At 35.9% G+C, this 22,051-nt stretch overlaps 2 protein-coding genes across 2 annotated transcripts in view; both read right to left on the bottom strand.

Moving 5' to 3' along the window:
• Positions 1–914: 914 nt before the first annotated feature.
• Positions 915–22,051, bottom strand: part of ADAM9 (ADAM metallopeptidase domain 9) — a 141,268-nt gene continuing 120,131 nt past the window's right edge. The window contains exons 18-21 of the mRNA XM_044912805.1: positions 15,778–15,919; positions 14,250–14,337; positions 4,194–4,261; positions 915–2,367 (exon numbers count right to left, since the gene is read on the bottom strand). Of these exons, the coding sequence (XP_044768740.1) occupies positions 2,274–2,367; positions 4,194–4,261; positions 14,250–14,337; positions 15,778–15,919 (392 nt within the window). The 3' untranslated portion in view covers positions 915–2,273. The remainder of the gene's footprint in view (positions 2,368–4,193; positions 4,262–14,249; positions 14,338–15,777; positions 15,920–22,051) is intronic.
• Positions 10,472–14,173, bottom strand: LOC110573126 (nudC domain-containing protein 1-like). Its single transcript, XM_044912791.1, has 2 exons — positions 14,138–14,173; positions 10,472–12,187 (listed from the first exon to the last, which is right to left on the bottom strand). Exons 1-2 carry the CDS (start codon positions 14,171–14,173, stop codon positions 10,472–10,474), a joined length of 1,752 nt encoding a protein of 583 aa, XP_044768726.1.

Genomic DNA, 22,051 nt, shown 5'->3' with positions numbered 1-22,051 from the left:
TATATACAAAAGTAAGTTCAGACTGATCAAAGTCTTTTAGAAAAACTTTCTAAATATTCAAAAATCCAACGATTTATCGAATTCTGAGAAAAGTTTTAAGTTATATAGTTAAAATATTACCAAGATTTCAGTGATACGAATTACAGTTGCAAAAATTGAGACTATATGAGAGAAAGACACAAACATTTTAGTCTTATATGAATTCATTCAAAGATTTAAACTGAAATGAAGAATCATCATTTGGGAGTGTTTACACTTTTTTTTAAAAGGAACACACATTAAAGACTGTGTTTACTTCATTAATGAGTAAAGTGGTGAGGTATTACAGCCAGTTCAAAGGAGAATCCAAAGATCAGGAATATTGAAATAAATGTGCTATTGGAGGCAAAAAAGGGAGGGATGTCAGCTGAACCTCTGCTGGGCAGAATTTTCATGTCTATGAACACATTGCTATCAGTTATCTACAGTGATAAAACTATTTCACTATTGTAAAATAGCTCCTATAGAATCCTAAAGCCAGGAAAGGTGAGTTCTCTTCTAGAGTCTAAACTCCAGACAATGCATACACTGAAGTACAAATTTTCCCTATATTTCTATATCCTACTGTCCTTTTTATGGACTGCCTGGCCCCTGAGTATTTGTCCACCCACATCCTATATGTAAGTTTTAATATATACCAGATTGTTAAAATAATGTATCATCTTCAAAGAACTGAAATATCTGTCTTCTTCAAAACTAATCTGTTTTCCTTTAATAACAAAAAAGCCACTGTGCACAATTCAGCAGAAGTCTGAAAATTAGTAAGATAATATCTGTAAAAGTTTGACTAGTGGTTTTATCTAAAACTAGTATGTTTTAATTAATAAGGTTATAAAAAGCTGGGTATTTAGGAAGTTACTGGGCGACACAAAACAGAATTTCAAGTCTTTTATTTATTGCAAATGTTATATTTGTATATGTATATATACACAAACAAAAATTTTTTGAAAAACTAATGAAATTCAGTTAATAAACCTATTATTAAATTTTATTATGAAAGGTTATGAAAATTTTTTGAGTGTTTAAAATTTCACCATCCATATCATTTTTTCTGAAGTAAAAATTCATTTTTTACACAGATGGAATAATAACTCCTACACACCTCACTAGTTTTTTTGCTTTTACTAAGAAAAACCTTTTCTAACTTCTTTTCTCCAGCCTAATTTCTTTGAAAACATTAGTTACAACAGAGACATGATCCAGCACACCTTAGTAAATGTAAACATTCTAAATTATATTAATAGCAAGCTTTGAAGTTTCAGATTTTAAACTTAAAGTGCTCATGAAATTCTCAAGTGGTTTTATGATATCTCAATTTGACTGAAGATATTATAAGAGCTCCTGCTTTGTTAGAGCCAGGTATCAACAGCATATCTGATTAGTTCTATTAAATACTCCGTACCTTAAAGTTTAATTTATTTAAAATAATGCTATTGTAAAAGAATGCCATGCTTTAACATGATTCATAATAGAAATTCTATTATTAAATTAATTTTTCTAATATTCATTATCCATAGATAGACCCATAGACTCTACTATCCCTAGAATCCATGGAATCATTTATCCACAGAACGATCATAAAAAAGGAAGACAATAACTGTGTGTGAATACACACATACACACTTTTAGTATACTTTGTACTCTCAAAATAAGATGATGATATCTAAATTGTGGATTTTGCACATTCTTCTGAAGACAGAATATTCCTTTATTTGTGTAGTGAATGAGATAGACAAGATTCTAGCATATGATTATTAGTCCGTGCAAGATGAAAAACATTAGATATTACTGACAGCTAATTAGTTTTCACAGGTATTAGATAATCACATGTTCAACCAGAAACTACATTAATGGCAACTAAGGTCAAAATTTGTCATTTAAGCATTTAATGACAAAACTTAATTTAAGAATCATTACAATACCATGTTTAAAATAACATAATCCATGTTTGGTGCATTAACCTCACAGAATGACTGAATAAGACTTATTATTCAGTGATGGAAATGGAAATGTTATTCTAAATGCCCTGACTTTACTGCATTTCTTATATTTCTCAATTCCCACTACTCAATTTCTGTTTTTCTGTGTTAGCAAAGTTTGTTTTATGGTATTTTGTTTTCATTCATAGTTGCAGCAGGAAGAAAGGCTTTTCAAGAAAATATCAGGAAAAAAAAAAAGGATTAGCTCAGTTCCCTGAAGATGTCTGCAAAAGTAAAGGTAAAAAAAAAAAAAATTCAAGTGAGGGAACTATATAAAGGTGGTGCAGGTGCAGGACGAGCAGGAATTAAATTTCCCTGAGATGATACTTTCGGTTGTGGTGGAGGTGGCCTGTGAGGGGAAAAAAGACAGTTAATTATGTGTTTCAACTGAATAAAATAATACTACATCATTAAAAGCCCAATGTAACACCATCTTTAACATTGCTGACAATTCTTAAGAGTAGATTATATTCTGAGATTATTATTCATCTTATATGCAATGGTTAAAGGATGAAATCAGCATCTAAAATGGAGTAACTACCAAAAAGTAATGCTATTCTATAATCAAAAATATTATATGAAGGTTCTGGTTTATATATTTTTAAAAGGAATAACACATGAAATTGAAAAGACAAATTGTAAAAGACAAGGGAGGTCACTAGCTCCGTTTACATAAATAAAGCTGAAATTCCAACTCATTCAAAACTAACACCCACTCTGAGAATCAAACCTGCTATGACTTTTCTATACCTGTCCTTCACCTCTATACCCTTCCTCACCCTCTTCATCCAATTCTAGTATTCCTCTACTCCGATAACACACCAGAACATGACCTGGTGAATATCTGTCTCACAATTTATATATTCCTCTCTTGATGCGCAGCTGGATTTCCACGCACTCTTATTATATAATAAAGATTATACAGGAGAACACTCCTTCGTGTTGCAATTCAGTTGCAATTTGAAGGACTTTTGGGGGTGGGAAGGGTAAGATGCACTTTATACATTGCAAAACATCGTAATCAATGTTCTTCCTTGCTGATTTTAAGTCCATCCATTGAGAACTGAAAGACTTCAGTGCTTGTGTTTTTCAGTTTTAGAACTTCCATATGATTCTTTTATTAAAGTTTGTAGTACTGCGCTGAAAAGTCTCAATCTTAACTATTAGTTCAATGACATAATCATTAGTCATTTTAAAGTCTGTGGCTGATGATGCTCCTCACTGGGTAATACCCTCTGAGTTTGTTTCTATCATCTGTGGCTTTTCTTGTTTTAGTCACATTTTCTTTTCTTGTAGGTCTGCTCTTTTGACTGGGGCCAAACATAAAAAATTGTAGAAATAAGTTAAGGATCTAGTTTATCCTTATCACTGGGGCCCAACACAGGGCCTGGGAGGACCGCCAGGGAACCTCCTGCTTGGCTGGGCTCCAGTTCTTGCCCCCTCAGCCCTGGGAATTTGTTGCAAGCTCTCCTCAGCTTCCTAGCCTCTTAGTTCTCACATTGAGAATTGGGAGACATGTCCAGGATGGAAAACTGTCCCCCAAAAGCTGGGATTATGTCCGGACTGCCTTTCTCTCCTGGGCCCCACATTTCCTCCTCGTTTCCTATCTGATAGTTCACTCAGGCCTTCAAACACATATTTCCTTACCTTGTCTAGCTTCTCTAGCTGTTCCTAATAGGAAGGCTGGTCTTACCCATCTGGTTTGCCATCGCTGGGTATTTTAAAGGCCCTTGCTTCTGAATCTTACATACACCGAAGGCTGCAGCACCATTTGCTTGTCTTGCTCAGACTTAAAAAATTTTTTTTAAAGATTTTATTTATTTATTCATTAGAGTCAGAGAGAGAGAGGCAGAGGGAGAAGCAGGCTCCCCACCTAGCAGGGAGCCCGACGCGGGGCTTGATCCCAGGACCCTGGGATCATGACCTGAGCTGAAGGCAGACGCTTAACAACTGAGCCACCCAGGCACCCCAGACTTCTTTAAAATTGCATGTTGACACTGCACTAATATGACAAAACTTACATAAAAAGTTCTTAAAAGCTTTTCTAAAAATTGTGTTCTATCTAAACTGTTGGCAAGAAATACCCTGTGCTAAATTAAATACAAGGGAGCAATTCTTAGACATTAACCCTGGGTTTTACTCTGGTTAAGTAATCTAAGTGAATTCACTTCAGACCTTGATGGGAACTGCTGAGGCTGCTTGGCTGCGTAAGTTGGTACTGGAATTCTGTTTGCATATATAGGCTAAAAAGGAAAAAACAGTTATTACCACAATGCACTCATAAATATGTTTTCTATACAGAAAGTAATCAGTATATTTCAAATCAATGAATAGATATTTACAATGCTGACATTTAAAAATAGTTTGCTTATTCAACATATCTTTGCCACTGAATGTGGAATACTTAATTCTTTTAAGGCTATTTTTTTTAATTCAATAATATATTATAATCTTGGTTCTAATCAACTACATTAATTAAAAGGTAACTTATTTCCTATACCAATATATATATATTTTTTAATTTATTTATTTATTTTAGAGAGAGAGAGAGCATGCAGTGGGGAGGTGCAGAGGGAGAGGGAGAGAATCTCAAGCAGGTTCCATGCTGAGCACAGAGCCCAGTGTGGGGCTCAATCCCCCGACCCTGAGATCATGACCTGAGCTGAAACCAAGAGCCAGACGCTCAAATGACTGAGCCACCCAGGAGCCCCATCAACATATTTTTTGTAAAGATTTTATTTATTTATTTGTCAGAGAGAGAGAGAGAAAGTGCACAAGCAGGTGGAGCAGCAGAGGGAGAGGGAAAGGCAGGCTTCCCGCAGAGCAGGGAGCCCGATTTGGGACTCGGTCCCAGGACTCTGGGATCATGACCTGAGCCGAAGGCAGCTGCTTAATGAACTGAGCCACCCAGGTGTCCCAACATATTTTTTTTTAAGATTTTATTTATTTATTTGACAAAGAGCGAGAGATAGAGAGAGAGCACAAGTGGGGGAATGGCAGGCAGAGGGACAGGAAGAAGCAGGCTCCCCGCTGTGCAAGGAGCCCAATGCAGGTCTCGATCCCAGGACCCCAGGATCATGACCTGAGCCGAAGGCAGACACTTAACCGACTGAGCCACCCAGGCACCCCCTATCAACATATTTTAAATAAAATCTTCCAAAAATATATTGCCAAACCTGCTCTGTATCTAACTAGTATTGTAAATACTCCTAATTTACAACCCTTAATTTGGGGATTCATGATATTCCTTCCTTATCAAGATAGTTGAAAGAAGTTTTATAATAAAGTGAGAGTCTATAATAAATAAGAAAGTAAAAGTAAGAATATTTTTCACATATCACATTACATTAGGAAAAGTTAGGGAAGATCAGATGGAATTATGGTTAAGCATCCAACTCTTGATTTCAGGGTCATGAGTTTAAGTGCTGGGCGTGGAGCCTACTTAAAATTCTCTCTCTGCCCCTCCCCATGTTTGCAGGCTCTCTATCTCAAAAAAAAAAAGGAATATGCATGGTGTTGGAGAAGAGCTTGAACATTCTCTGGGTCCCGCTGTAGAACAGACAGTCTATTTTTCTGTCCCAAAGAATATATGCTTATACTGTTAAATGGAGAAGGGACACAAGAAAATGTCTCATTGCCTTTCCACCAACCCATGGAAGCAGCACTTTAAAAGGATAGTTAAACTCTACTTCTTGGAATTTAACATATACTTTTACATGTATGCAAAGACGTATATAGAAGGATCCTTGATACTGCATTTTTCTGTGGTAACAAGATTTGAAACAACTGGTTTTTAAATTTGTGATAAATCCGTAAGATGGACTGGTATACAGTTATTAAAAGCCTGGGATACATGCTTCTTACAAACAATGGACTAAAATGTTCCAAGTAGAGAGCACTAAAATGCTGGTTAAAATATTAACAGGTATTTTTTTTATTTTTTTTTAAAGATTTTATTTATTGATTTGACACACAGAGAGAGACAGCACAAGCAGGGGGAACAGCAGGCAGAGGGAGAGGGAGAAGCAGGCTCCCCGCTGAGCAAGGAGCCTGACACGGGGCTCGATCCCAGGACGCCAGGATCATGACCTGAGCCGAAGGCAGATGCTTAACTGACTGAGCCACCCATGCACCCCAGGTATTTTTTTTTTTAATGCTTGAATGAGTTACTAGGGAGTAAGAAACATCTTAAAGACCAAAAAACAATAAGTATGAAAGAGTCCAGCTATGTAACAGCGTTTGTCCTATGAATATCTTCCATCCCTGGTGGGCTACATTATATGTTTTCAGGTAATATATAGACCTAGAATTGGATGGAATTGGATGGAATGCTGAACTGGATGGAATGCTGAATATAAGACCTAATATAAAGCGTAGGCCCCTAAAGGGCAATATCCTCACTGGATTAACTCAATAAACACCTGTCCCAAGGAACAGTGGAGAAACTTGCTTAAATAGACCTTGGTACTGGTAGAAGGGGAATAAAAGAAAATCATCTCCCTGGGGAATTTCTAACCATACACCCATCCTCACAAAGGTTTGGGGGGGGCAGAGTTCATAACATTTGTGTGACCCAAAAAAACACCAACAAAAATTTTAAGTTAAAGGCACAGAGGGGGCGCTGGGTGGCTCAGTCGTTATGCGTCTGCCTTTGGCTCAGGTCATGATCCCGGGATCCCGGGATCAAGCCCCGCATCAGGCTCCTTGCTCAACAGGAAGCCTGCTTCTCCCTCTCCCACTTCCTCTGCTTGTGTTCCCTCTCTCACTGTGTCTCCCTCTTTCAAATAAATAAAATCTTTAAAAAATTAAAAAATAATAATAATAATAAAAAAATAAAGGCACAGAAGATTGACCATGCCCTCAAACAAGTGGCCAAGGGAAATACACACACTCTCTGCAGGAACTCACTATAATTCAAGACTGAAATAATTCTCCCATATAAAATTCAAAAGAATGCCAGTTTACAATCAGTATCACAAAGCACACTAGCAAACAAGCCACTGCAAGAATCAGTAGAAATAACAAACCACAGAACCAAGACTGCACATATTAAAATGATCAGATAAAGCACAAAAAGTAGGTATTTTGTATGTTTAAAGAAATGAGTGCTTTTAAAAACATAATGAAGCTACAAGAAACTATCATAAATAACGAATGGATTTGAATCTAATTTATCTAACAATGTATCTAAAGACAAGCAGAGGAGAAAAATGAAATGGAGCAAGGAGGAAACTAAATCAGTCCAAAAAAATAGAAGAGGCTTTGTGGTGTGGGGAGAAAACAGAAGAAACAGGAAAACAATGAGATTATAAAAATAATATGGTAGAAAAACTATATTAATAATTGCACTCAACATAAAGTCTCCAGTTAAAAGACAAATATTTTTTAAAAATTTTTAAATAAGATATTCTGTTTATAAGAGACAACATAAAGACAAAGAAAAGTTGCATGTAAAAAGACATAAAGTAAATATTAAACAAAAAGAAAAAGCTGGGGACGCCTGGGTGGCTCAGTCGGTTAAGCATCTGCCTTCGGCTCAGGTCATGATCCCAGAGTCCTGGGATAGAGTCCTGCATTGGGCTCCTTGCTCAGTGGGGAGCCTGCTTCTCCCTCTGCCTGCCTCTCTCCCTGCTTGCGCTCTGTCTCTCTCTCTGACAAATAAATAAAATCTTTAAAAAAAAAAAAAGTAAAAACTGATATTGCTGTATTAATATTTTAAAAATGGATTTGAGATGAGAGATGGTCTTTCCCAATCTCATACATAAGGACTCTAACTACCGACAGCCGAAAACCTTTTAAAAATAGCTATCAGGAACTGCTTTAAGGACTTCTCATTATCAACATGAAAGATGTCACTGGAAGAACATAAGGAAATATTTAAATATGCCAAGGAAATTGACCTCAAAATTAGGAACACAAGGATGCTTGCTTTTACCACGCTATGCAACATATTACTGGAAGATCTAGCCAGATCAACAGGAGAAGAAAAGAAAAGAAAAGACATCCAATTTGGAAAGAAGTACAACTACCTCCTTTCACTGATAACACGATCCTATATAAACAAAAAATCCCGAAGGGTCCCCAAGAAAGCTACTAGAGCTAACAAATGAATTCAGCAGAGATGCAGGATGTAACATGAACATGCAAAAATTGGTTTTGTTTCTATACACCAACAATGAAAAATCCCAAAAGGAAATTAAGAAAGCAGTTCCATTTACAATAGCCTCCAAAAGAATAAAACACCTAGGAATAAACTTAACCAAGAAGGTCAAAGACTTGTATACTGAAAATTACAAAACATTGCTGAAAGAAATTGAAGTAGATCTACATAAATGGAAATACAACTAGTGTTCATGGATTCAAAGACTTAATACTGTCAGGATATGTCAATATAACCCAAAGTGATCTGTAGATTCAACACAACCCCTATCAAAATTCCAACAGCCTTTTTTGCAGAAATGGAAAAGTAGATTCTCAAATCATATGGAATCAAAGGGGCCTTAAATAACAAAACAATCTTGAAAAAGAAGAAAAAAGTTGGTGGACTCACACTTTGCAATGTCAAAACTCATTACAACCCCACAACAATCAAAATAGTGTAGAGCTGCCATAAGGATGAAAATAGAGCCCAAATGAATAAAATTGAGAGAATAGAAATAAACCTATACATCTATGGCCAACTGATTTTCCACAAGGTTTTAAGTCCATTTGATGAAGAAAGAATAGTCTCTTCAACAAATAAGGCCAGGACAAGTGGATTTCTACATGCAAAAGAAAGAAACTGAACCCCTATTTCATACCATATACAAAAATTACTCAAAATGGATCAAAGATCTAAACATAAGAACTAAAATCATAAAACTTTTAAAAAACATACAAGTAAATCTTCATGTCCTTGGATTTGACAATGGATTGTTAGAGATGACATCAAAAGCATAAGCAACAAAAGAAAAAAACAGATAAACTGGACTTCATAAAAATTTAAAAATCTTGTGCATTAAAGACCATTATCAACAAAGTGAAAAAGACAACCTATAGAATGGAAGAAAATATCTACAAATCATATATCTGATAAAGTGTTAATACCCAGAATATATAAAGACCTACAACTCAACAACAAAAAGACAAGCAACCCAATTAAAAAAATGAGCAATGGACTTGAATACACATTTCTCCAGACCAGAGATACAAATGGCTAATAAGCACATGAAAAGATACTCAACATCACTAATCATTAGAGAAATGCAAATCAAAAGCACAACAAGGAACCATTCAACATCCACTAGGATGGCTATAATTAAAATTTAAAAAGCAAAACAAAAACAGAAAATAACAAGTGTTGACAAAGATGGGAAGAAATCAGAACACTCATGGTAGAAATGTAAAATGGTGTAGCCACTGTGGAAACCATCTGGTGGTTCCTCAAAAAGTTAAATACAGAATAACGATATAACATATCAATTCCACTCTTAGGTATACATACATACATACAGATGTGCTGTGTATATATATATATATAATAAAATACTATTCAGCCATAAAAAAGAAGGAAATCTTGCCATTTTCAACAACATGGATCAACCTTGAGGGCAATATACTAGTGAAGTAAGTCAGACAGAAAGACAAATACTATATGACCTCGCTTATATGTAGAATCTTAAAAAAAAAAAAAAAAAAACTCATACATACAGAGAACAGATTGGTGGTTGCCAGAGGTGGGAGTGGGGGATGGGGTGACATTGGGTGAAGGAGGTCAAAAGGTACAAACTTCCAGTTACAAAATAAGTAAGTCATGGAAATGTAATGTACACAGCATGGTGACTATAGTTAAAATATTGTACTGTATATTTGAAAATTGCTAAGAGAATAGATCTCAAAAGTTCTCATCACAAGGATAGTAAAATTATGTGGGCTAATGGATATTAACTAGACTTTTTGTGGTGATCGATCATTTCACAATATATACAAATATTGAATCATTATGTTGAACACCCAAAACTAGTAAATGTATGTCAATTACATCTCAGTAAAAAAAAAGTAGAATAGTGGTTGATAGGGGTAAGGGCTCCGGGAAAATGGGAGTTATTGCTTTGGGTATAGAGTTTCTTTTTTTTTTTTTTCATGATAAATATTTTTATTTTTAAACACCGAATTGTACATTTTTCATAACAAAGATGAAATTCCAGCCTGTTTTTTAAAAATAATTATACTTACTAATACTTTTACATTTTTTTAATAGAAGCCAACTTCCTCTAAATTTTCAGCTTCATTCCATAACTTTTACAGAATCATAATCTCTTGAATATATTTCCAATATCCTTTAAAAAATAAAAAATTCATACAAGATAATTTTATTTAACATAGTAAAACTTAACAGGTTACAGTATAACTACCAACCTTCTGGCTATCACCGAATACTTTTCCACTACAGAAAAGCCAACATGTTGGGGTAATCAATTCTCTGTATTTACTTTTATTAAAAAGAGGTTTTTGGTAGTGAGAACAAATAATCTCTCATTTGTTGCTTGAAAGCCTAAAATAGGATCATTGGTTTCTAGGCTTGCTACTTGCTGCTTAGCAATTTGTCCTATTTGCCTGCCTTCCTTTCTTTTGTAAAGTACAGTGGACATGGGAGTAGGCTGACGGTAGATGAATACTCGACGAAGGCATTCGCATAGGGCTGCATAGGAGTAATTGGGAGCCCAGGCAAAAAATTTTTTGTCTCTCTTTGATGCTTGGACGTAGCCTAAAGCATTGAAAGTTGCAATATGTTCCCACATATCATCTTGTTTGCTGGAGTGTGGTTGCCAGAGTAGGGCATCAACATCATGGCATGACAGAGAAAAGGTGCTGGTTCCAAGATTCACCACATGGGTAGTTTTTAATGTACTGCCATCAAATCTGCATAAACTGGAGCTCTCTTCAAAGAAAATGTCACATTCTTCTAACTCTTGAGCACTACAAGGAGGTTTTTCTTTATCTGGATTTGGATTCAGTTCTTCAGAGGTCAAATGCATTAAACGTTTAGCTATTGCAGCACACTGGGCTGAGTCTCTTATAAACTCTCCTTGCTTTTCACCGACCACTAGCTCTGGCCATGTTAGTCCTTCATTCTTTTTAATCAAGAAAATCTCCAAGCAATTATTCTCTTTAATTACCCATGTACTGCTTTCTTGATCAATAGATGAATAGAGATTTCCTTCCAGAAACCTCTGAGCCTTCAGCACAATGTTGATGTGATCAGGCAAAAACTGTACTTGAATGTCCTCCTTAGAACTGCCTTCTGGAAGCCGTATTGTTACTGTCAAATCATCTTTAGTCTGTTGCCAGTAATACAGAGGTTCTTCGATTTTCTCTGACATGTTCTCATTCTTATTTTCTTCAAGATCTTGACCAACATGAACAAATGTGAAGGACCTGTAGGAGACAATCATCAGACCCTTCCCATCAGGCTCAATAGCAGCATAATGTGGTACTGACTTTCCACGGAGAATATCACGTTTAATAATTTCGTATTTGTTATTATCTTTGTTTTTTCTGATAGTGACCCACTCCAAAGAAACACAGAATCCACTTCCTTTCATATCCAATTCCTCTTTCTCTATTCGAAGAAGTAAGATAGTTACTGAATGTTCTTCAGCATTCAGCAGTGAGACACTGTGAATTATGATAAAAGGATTGCCAAGCTCTTCATTAAACATAATCTCCCATTTTTCAGAAGCACTATTTCCACGTTCACCTGTACCAATGAGATATAATCGTCCAGTTCCACCTGACAAGGTAACCCAGGTAGAAGATGTGAAATGGATAGATGCACAAAGACGACTGTCGTATGCTGTCAAATCTGTGGGAAGTTGAAACACTTCTCGTGGTTTTCCTAAAGCAGTGTCCAGCATCACTGTTAAATTCATAACTCTTCCAAGGTTATCAATGTAGTAGACACTGTCTTGATACCATGAATCACAGTGTAAGTAATTATACATTCCAAAAGCATGCATGTGTTCCAGTGTATATTGATCATCTCGAAGTTTTACTTCTGCCACGGCTGCATCAAGCTCCAGCTGGTAGCAGGGCAGCGGCTTGAGGGAGAGCTTGTAACCCTCGAAACGGGGATCCAACAGAGGTCTCTTCACACGCAGAGAGCAATTAGCAGCCACTCCATAGCCTTCCTGGGTCGTAGCGTGAGAATTAATAAAGCTCTTGTTGAAAGGTCTGCGCCTCGCTCATAGCAACGAGGCTCCCAGGCGGAGTGGTTCCCATCCCAGAATACGCTTGGGTATAGAGTTTCTGATGAAAAGGTTTCAGGAATAGATAGTGGTGATGATTGTACAATATTGTGAATATAATTAGTGTCACTGAATTGTATATTCAAAAATGGTTAAAATGGCAAATTTTAGGGTATATTTATTTTACACAATTAAAAAAGGAAAAAATATATCAAGGATGAAGAACACATATGTAATTTCTAACTTGCATGTGTGAGCACCCTGCATATGTAGTGTTATGGAAAATTCTCCAACATATATGTTTAAGGGGGAAAATAGCATAACAATTTTTTTTCCTTTTTAAAAAGGAAAAGGGAGTAGAATAGGGAGATTATATATATATATACACACACACACATACTCGTCTGTAATAAAACATGAGGAAGGATATCTAATGACTTTAACTCCACATAACTGGAAAGACTTTAAAAGTCTGACAATATCAAGTGTTGACAAGGATGTAGATCAACAGGAATGCACATATACCATTGATGATACAATCACCCAATGGTGTAACCTCTTTGGAAATGAATTTGACAATTTCCAGTAAATAGTTACATATCTTTCAGCCCAGTATTTTCATTCCTACCTGCCCCTAGATCAGTGCTTTCTAATAAAATTTTCTGCATTGATGGAAATATTCTGTATCTATGCTTTTCAATATGGTAATCAGTGGCCACATGTGATCTACTGAGCGAGGAACGGAATTCTTAATTTCATTTAATTTAAAATGAAATTTAAATAGCCACATGTGATAGTAACTACTGCATTAGACGATGCAGTCCTAGAACTCACACATGTGCATGAGAAGATATATATAAACTGTTCACCTCAGCCTTGTTCGTAGTTACAAAAAATTGGAATCTGCTAATAGAAAAACGGATTTTAAAATTGCGTGGTATTTAAGTAACATAACATCAAAAGTGAAAACAAATGAATGAGGGCTACAGGTATTAAGAGGGCTAAAGCACAAAGCAATGTTAAAGGAAAAAGCAGGTTGCAGATAGATGCATGAAATAGCAAACAAAACATATATAAAGTTTAAAAACATCTGAAGTAATATTATATATTTCTTAGGGATACATGCATACGGAAAAAGAAAAAAAGGATATTAGTATCCCAGTACTCCCTAATACACTCAAAGGAACAATGATTACTGGTCCCAGTACTGAGACAATTAGGCCTATTCCAGGAGCTCAGCACCAGGTCTTTGGCCGCACACCCTAGGGAAGCCAGGCATTGAAAACAGACAGAGAGCAGACATAGAAAAAAGTAGTGACAGCAGATTTCCCAATCTTGGTTTCAGGGCAAAGCATTCTTAATGTCTAGATATTTTCTCCCGACTCTTCTGAGCCAGGGACCCCACTGGTATTGTTTTCATTAATCCAGAGACCACACTCTTAAATTCTTTTTAAGAATTTTTTTAAAGATTTTTTTTATAAAGATTTTTTTTATAAAGATTTTATTTATTTATTTGAGAGAGAGAATGAGATAGAGAGAGAGAGCATGAGAAGGGGGAGGGTCAGAGGGGGAAGCAGACTCCCTGCCGAGCAGGGAGCCCGATGCGGGACTCGATCCCGGGACTCCAGGATCATGACCTGAGCCGAAGGCAGTCGCTTAACCAACTGAGCCACCCAGGCGCCCCTTTTTTAAAGATTTTACTTATTTATTTGAGAGCGAGAATGAGAGAGAGAGAGAGAGCATGAGAAGGGGGAGGGTCAGAGGGAGAAGCAGACTCCCTGCCAAGCAGGGAGCCCGATGCGGGACTCGATCCCGGGACTCCAGGATCATGACCTGAGCCGAAGGCAGTCGCTTAACCAACTGAGCCACCCAGGCGCCCCCACACTCTTAAACTCTTAAGAAATCATCTATGCTTATTTCTATACCCATGTAGCAATTATTTTTGAAATTTTTAGCAATGTGATACCATAATATAATAAAAAAATATTTTTTGTTTTAAACTTACAACTTCTCTGGGAGAAGTCACTGAAGAAGCATGTCGAGGAACACTCACTGGCTGTCTAGAAGCTTTTGCTTGGTTTTTGCCATCTGATCTGAAAGAGACGATTACTTTTGAGCTAAGGTAAGATTAGATCGTTTCTACGTGACATGTTACACATGCATTGCATTTTCTGAGAAATAGAATAATGATGTTCGTAGTGGTGGTAATGATGGTCACAATGACAGCTAAAATCTTTATGGCATGTTTAATAGTTCACACATTTTTCATCTTTACAGTACTAGAAAGTTTCATTAACCCCATTTTAAAATTAAATAACCTGAAATTCTAAGGAACCATAAAATTTGGCCAATTAGGCCAGTGTTTGTTTCCAAACTTTTCTCCTCAGGTCTCCCTCAAATCAAAGAGTAAATGCATATTCTAAGGCTGAATACACAAAACATGAAGTAGTCATTCTAAAAATTAGGAAGCCCAAGAGGAGCAAAGAAGCTGGTTGGAAAGATAGCAACTAAATTTTAGACATGCTGAGGCGACAGCAAGTCAGCTCAGTAGAGATGTATAGGAGAGAGCTACGGGTATGGAACTAAAATTTCAGAGATGCAGACTGGAGAATTATCTATGGATTGGTCGGTTCCAGTACAATAGGAAGTAAGAGAAAGAAAGAATAGGAAGATAAATCTGTTTTAGAATATGTTAAAAATTAAAGCTAACATCAGGATACCCTAGCAAAATATTATATCCTAAGTAAGAAATCACCATCATAATAAACTAGTTTTTTATCATAATAAAAATGAGTTTTTAAGTAATTACATTGTGCCAGCAATGTGCTATGGATTTTATTTGTTAATACGTTCCCATTTAATCCTCACATCAACCCTAAGAGACAGGTAATATTATTCCTATTTCAGAGGAAGTAAACCAAAGCTCAGAGAGTTTTATTTATTATTCCAGTTCATAATTCTAGCAAATGGCAAATGGATTACAAGGCTATGCTAATATATGTTGTATTCTAATGCCAACATGTTAGAAGTGATAGTTGAGAGACAGTCGTACAAGAGACTGACACATAGACCAGAAATGTCAAGTGTCTGAATTTTGACAGCCCTTCCTTCCACCAAAACTTATTTCTTAAAAACTTGTAATTCACAAAATATGCTTTCAATATTTGAAACACTCTTTGAAGCTGATACTTCAAACAGACATGGAAGACAATTTTTTGACATTTATGTTTTTTACCTTTATCTCATATTTTAATCTCGAATTAAGAAGCGCAATTAAAAAGTTGTAGCCCAAAATTATATTCACCCCCAGTACCAGAAATCAATGTCAAACAAGATGAACCTTACGGGCTATTTTCAGTAGCTTATAATCCTTTCCCCTCACCATTATTAGAGGTGGCTGAGTCACCACTATCCTTTGATCCCAGCGAACTCTTAGAACCCTATTTTTAAACCAACCCCTATGATATGACTATCATCATTAATAATTACTTTAAATTATTTAATATGAATTTAAAAGAAAAAAATCTAAGTACTCATATGTTTGTGATCTCTTCTTTCGGAAGTAGCTTTTCCACAGTTGATCTCTCTTGATGAAGACAAAAGCAGCAAGTACAATAAGGGGAACAATTGCAAAAAAGAATACCAGAAGTCCATCTCTCAATGCAGTATTCTTTTCTAGAGGAAAAAAAATTATATTAATGATCATTAAATTAGAAGTTAATGCATATTAACTAAAACATAGCAGGTGATTATAAATGTTTTACGTTAATTTTCACATTGTTCAAGTCAAACTGACAGAAATTGAATACGTTGAGAAGTCTTGCTCATACCTCAGCCCTGCCTACTTCATTTTTGCCTTCCCATTAGCCAACCACTTTCATTAGTTTCCTATACAATCTTATACTATTTCTTCATGCAAATAAAAGCAAAAAATAAAGTACACTTTTATTGCCAACCTTTTCTTATACACAAGTTAGCATATCATAAGCACTATTTAGCACATCATTTTTTTTTCACTTATCTATATATCTTCCTAAACCATACATAGAGGACCACCTCATTTTCTACACAAGTATACAAAACTCCATTACAAGGACGTCCTATAGTTTATTTAACCAGTACCCTACCGATACTTTTATTTTTCCAATCTTTTGCTATTCTAAAACAATGTGATAATAAATAACTTTGTACCTATGGGATATCATACTGGTGCAGGTATATATATAGAAAAATTTTGCAGAAGTAGAACTGTTATATCAGAGAGTAAATGCATTCATGATTTTTTAAAGTAGTGGATAATTTGACAAATTATCCACCACAGTGGTGGTTACAATTTAGCATGCCAGCCAGCAATATACAAGAATTCCTCACAGCTTCACCCAGAGTCAAACTTCTGCATTTTGCCAACCTAAGAGGTGAAAAATTGTATTTCATATAATTTTAATTTATATTCTTCTTTATACTATGAGGTGAGCAACTGTTCATGTGTAAGGAAATATTGTATTTCTTTTTTCTGCTCAGTCTATTTTCTATTGGACTATTGTTTCCTTTCTTCTCAGTTTCTAAAAGCTCTTTATATATTAGGAAATTACCTTTGTTTGTGATATGAGTTGGAAGTATTTTCCCTACTTTGTCATTTGTCTTAGGATACAATGCTTTTCTTCATGCCTAAGTTTATTATTATTTTTAGGTTGTTGAATTTATTAATCTTATTTTTTATGGCTTCTGGGTTTTAAGACTTATTATAAATTTTAAAATTCATTAATTCACTTTAATTTGATCTATTCCATGTTCTTTAGAAAAAGAAAGGATATAGTAAGTATAAACAGCAGTGATAAGCTGTAAAGTTGTCCACATAATTTTAAGTTTGTAAAAGTACCAGAAATTTCTGTTGAAACTTGTATGAAACTACATGAAATAACATTCAACCCAATTAAAAATAATAGGAAGAATTAAAGTCAGCTTGATCTCTCATTTTATACTTACTAATGAGTAGACAGAATTTAAATAAAAGCATCCAAACCTGGCAAGGTTATGTTGAAACTGATACCTTCATACTGTCAGTGACATTAACACAAATTCATTTGGAGTTTTGGTCAAGGACCATTAAAAGGATTATACCTTCAACCTAATAATCTCATTCCTGGCAATTTATCCTTCAACTGGAAAAAGTACATAACTACTAAGATGTACAGTACAAAGTTATTGATGGCATATCAAAAACTTAGAAACAACCTAAATGTCAAATAATTAGAAAACAGCTAAGGCAAGTTATGGCACAGCCACTCAATGAAATGATACATGGTCATTAAAATCCATAGTTCCAACTTTGACTTCTAGCCAAGATGGAGTAACAGGGACCAGATTTATCCTGGGAGCTATAACAACCAGGAAACCAGGCAAAATACATTAAGCAACAGTGTTCAAGACATTGGGCAACAGATAAAGAAAAGCGATCCCTGAGACACAGAAGACAAGTAAGGCAAGCCTTACACTTGTCCCAGTTTGCTGCCTAGGGAAAGTTAACAGATCATAATGAGAGGTGAGGGAACCCAAGCAAAGCTCAGTGGTCTCCTTGAATTGAGGAGATGGAGCTGGTTGTCTGACGAAGCCAAGGCAACTAGAGTTCACTGAGCAAAGTATTAGAAGGGAGAGCTACACAGGCATAACTTGAAAGATCTGCAGAGGGTTCCTCTCAAATATTCAGCTAGGTACTGAGCTATGTATGCATGTAAAGAAACCATCTGAAGCCAGAGAAAGAATCCTCTGAGAGGATTAGTGGGCGCAAACCCCACAGATCACACCGGATGAGGAAGAGTGCCTATTCCTACCATTCACAGCAGAAAACTTCATAATCAGTATGGCACTGAGTAGAATAAACAGAAGGCTTTTTGCCTCGGTAATAGGGCAAAATCAGCACTAGACTAAATGTTCAGGTCCTGCCTAATAGAGCTTAAAAGCAAGACCCAAAAGGATCAAACTACGTCCAAGTAACATAAGCACATGACAATAAAGCTCATCAATAGAAATCCCAGAATATCTACTATACAAAAAGGCAAAATTCATAGTTTCTGGCATCCAGTGGGGGGAAAAAATTTACAGGACATGCAAAGAAGAAACATATGACCCAAAATGAAGAGAAAAATCAATCAGTCAAAACTAAGAAATGATACAGATGATAGAATTAGTAGACAAAGACACTTGAAGTTATTCTAACTGTATTACACATGTTCAAGAAGCTAGAGTAAAGATCAAACATGCTACATAGAGACATGAAAGTTATAAAAAAAAGAAAAAGAAAAACAGAACTTACAGAAACAAAACCTATGATGTCTATGATAAAAAACACACTGGATGGAATTAATGGCAGATCAGACATCACAGAATAAGAGTGAACTTGAAGAATAATAATAGAAACTATTCAAAATTTAATACAGAAAATAAAGAATTAAAAAAAAAAAAGCAAATCAGTGAGATGTGAAAAAACTCCAACTAGCCAAATATACATGCAATTGGAGTCCTGAAGGAGAAGAAGAAAGACAGAAAAAACATTTGAAAAAATAATGACCACAATCTTCCCAAATTTGAAGGAAACTATAAAAGCACAAATGCAAAAAGGCCAACAAATCCCAAGCACACCAAGGCACATTATAATCAAATACTAAAAACCAGAGATAAAGAGAAAATCTTACAAGCAACCAGAGTAAAAAAGACACTTAAAAAAAAAAAAAGACCAAAAAAGAAAAGATGATGGCCCATTTCTCAGGAAAAGTAATGCCAGCCAGAAGACAATGGAGAAGCATCTTTAAAAAAGTAAATGTGGGGGGTAGGGGAGGACACAGACTATCACCCTTAAATTCTTTACCCAGTTATCTTTCAAGAAGGAAGCAAAATAAAAACTTTTTAAGATATGGAAAAACGGGGCGCCTGGGTGGCTCAGTTGGTTATGCGACTGCCTTCGGCTCAGGTCATGATCCTGGAGTCCTGGGATCGAGTCCCACGTCGGGCTCCCTGCTTGGCGGGGAGTCTGCTTCTCCCTCTCCTGCTCCCCCTCTTGTGCTCTCTCTCTCTCTCTCACTCTCTCTCTCAAATAAATAAATAAAAAAAATCTTAAAAAAAAAAAAGATATGGAAAAACGAGGGGCACCTGGGTGACTCAGTCAGTTGAGGGTCCGACTCTCAATTTCAGCTCGGGTCATGATCTCAGGGTCATGAGATGGAGCCCCATGTTGGGCTCTGTGCTCAGCACAGAGTCTGCTTGTCCCTTTCCCTCTGCTCCCCGACCCCCCACCCCCGCTCATTCTCTCTCTCTCTCTTTCAAATAAATAAATAAATAAAAATCTTAAAAAAAAAGAAAAAAAGATATACAAACCTAAAAGTATTAGTAACTGGAAGACCTACATTATAAGAAATGTGAAAATAAGTCCTTCAAGTAAAAATTCAGTGATACCAGATGGAAATATAATTTTACACACAAATATTAAGAGCATCAGAAATGGTAACTATGTGGGTAAATATAAAGACCTTTTCTATCATTTAAATCAATTTAAAAGGGGTGCCTGCAGGGCACCTGGGTGTCTCAGTCATTAAGCGGCTGCCTTCAGCTCAGGTCAATGATCCCAGGGTCCTGGGATTGAGCCCCACATCAGAATCCCTGCTCTGCGGGAAACCTGCTTCTCCCTCTCCCACTCCCCCTGCTTGTGTGTTCCTTCTCTCACTGTCTCTCTCCCTCTGTGTCAAAAAATAAATAAAATCTTTAAAAAAAAAGCGGGGGGAGTGCCTGGGTGGCTCAGTTGGTTAGGCATCTTCCTTCAGTTCAGGTCATGATCCCAGGGTCCTGGGACTGAGCCCTGCATCGGGCTCCCTGCTCTGCAGAGAGTTGGCTTCTCCCTCTCCCTCTGCCTGCAGCTCCCCCTGCATGTGCTCTCTCTCTCTCTTTCAAATAAATAAAATCTTTAAAAAAATAAATAAATTGCCCGCATCCTCCACCAAAACTAACTAAATAAATTTAAGAGATAACCAACTGTTTAAAGCAGAAATAATAACAATGTATGGTAGGGGTCATAACATATGTAGAAGGATGACAACAATAGCACAAAAGCCAGGAGGAGAGAAATGGAAGAAGCAGAGTGAAGTGGTAAAATATCACATGAAGAGAGACTGTGATAGAAAAATATCAATATGACTGATTTAAACCAAAACATCAATAATCAAATTAAATGTAAGTGTCAAAACAAGTCAATTAAAATGCAAAGATTGGCAGACTGACTAAAAGAGCAAAACCAAGAGGTGCCTGGCTGGCTCAGTCTGTAGAGTATGCAACACTTGATCCCAGGGTTGTGAGTTCAAGCCCCATGCGGGGAGTGGAGGCTACTTAAAAAACAAAGCAAAAAGAAAAAAAAAAAACAAGCAAGACCAAATTATATCTTGCCTACCAGAAATCCACTTTAAAGACTCACAAGCCTCTGCACTGTCCATGGAGTCTGCTTAGGATTCTTTCTCTCCCTTTCTCTCTGCCCCTCTCCCCTTGCCCCTGCTCACACACACCCTCTTGCTCTCTCTCATTCTAAAAAAATAAAATAAAAAATATAAATAAATAAATAAATATAAAGACAGAAACAGATTAAAAATGGATGAGAACGGATTTCCCATGCTGACTAATCAAAAGAAATCTGGAGTAGCTATATTAATTCCTAATTGCACAGCACAGAATATTACCAGGTATAAAGACAGCTACTTCATAATGATAAAGGGGTTAATTTACCAACAGAACAGAACAGAGCTTCACAATACATAGAACAAAACCTGACAGAACTATAAGGACAAACGGGCAAATCAGCAGTTAGAATAACACCAGAGATTTCAATATTCCTCTCTCAATAACTGACAGAACAAGCATACAGAAATCAGTGAGGAGATCTAAAACTTAAACATCTGTCAACTAACATGAACTAATTATTTATAAAACACTCTAACCAATTATAGCAGATACGCATTCTTTTCAAGTGTACACAGAACTTTTTAATGAGATAAATCATAATCTGGGCCATAATACAAGTTTCAGAAAATATAAAAGTATGCAAGTCATATAAATTATGTCCCCTGACTACAGAGTAATAAATGGGTAATCAATAATATAGACTAAGATATCTGGAAAATCCCTCAGATACTTCAAAACAAAGCAAAGCATTTTTAAATAACTCACAAGTCAAAGAAAAAAATAAAAATATTTTAGAAGTTATTTTGAGCTGAATTAAAACAAAAACACAACATATCAAAATTGGTATAATGCAAAAAAAAAAAAAGCAGTTTTAGAGGAAAACTGATAGCACTACAACACCTATATTAGAAAAAAGGTTTCAAATCAATGACCTCATCTTCTACCTTCAGAAACTAGAAAAAGAACAACAAATGAAACTCAAAGTAAGCAGACTGGGAGAAAATATTTACAAAGTACATATGTCATAAAGAACTTGTATCCAGAATAAAGAACTCAAGAAGACAACCTATCTAAAAACTGGACAAAATGATTTGAACAGACACATAACCTAAGATATGTGGATGGCAAATAAGCACACAAAAAATGCTCAACATCATTAGGAATTAGAGAAATACCATTCATCTGCTAGAATGGCTAAAATTAAAAAGACTGACCATACCAAGTGTTGGGGAGGATGTGGAAAAATTAGAACCCTCAAATACAGCTGGAGAGAATATAAAGTGGTACAACCACTTTGGAAACATTTGGGTAGTTTCTTAAAATGTGAAACATAAACATACTCTATGAGCCAACCATTCTTAGTATTTA

This window comes from Neomonachus schauinslandi, chromosome 2, assembly GCF_002201575.2.
Source record: "Neomonachus schauinslandi chromosome 2, ASM220157v2, whole genome shotgun sequence".
Taxonomy (NCBI): domain Eukaryota; kingdom Metazoa; phylum Chordata; class Mammalia; order Carnivora; family Phocidae; genus Neomonachus; species Neomonachus schauinslandi.
The sequence above is the reverse complement of the archived record's forward strand: the minus strand, read 5'-3'. Positions and strand labels throughout refer to the sequence as shown.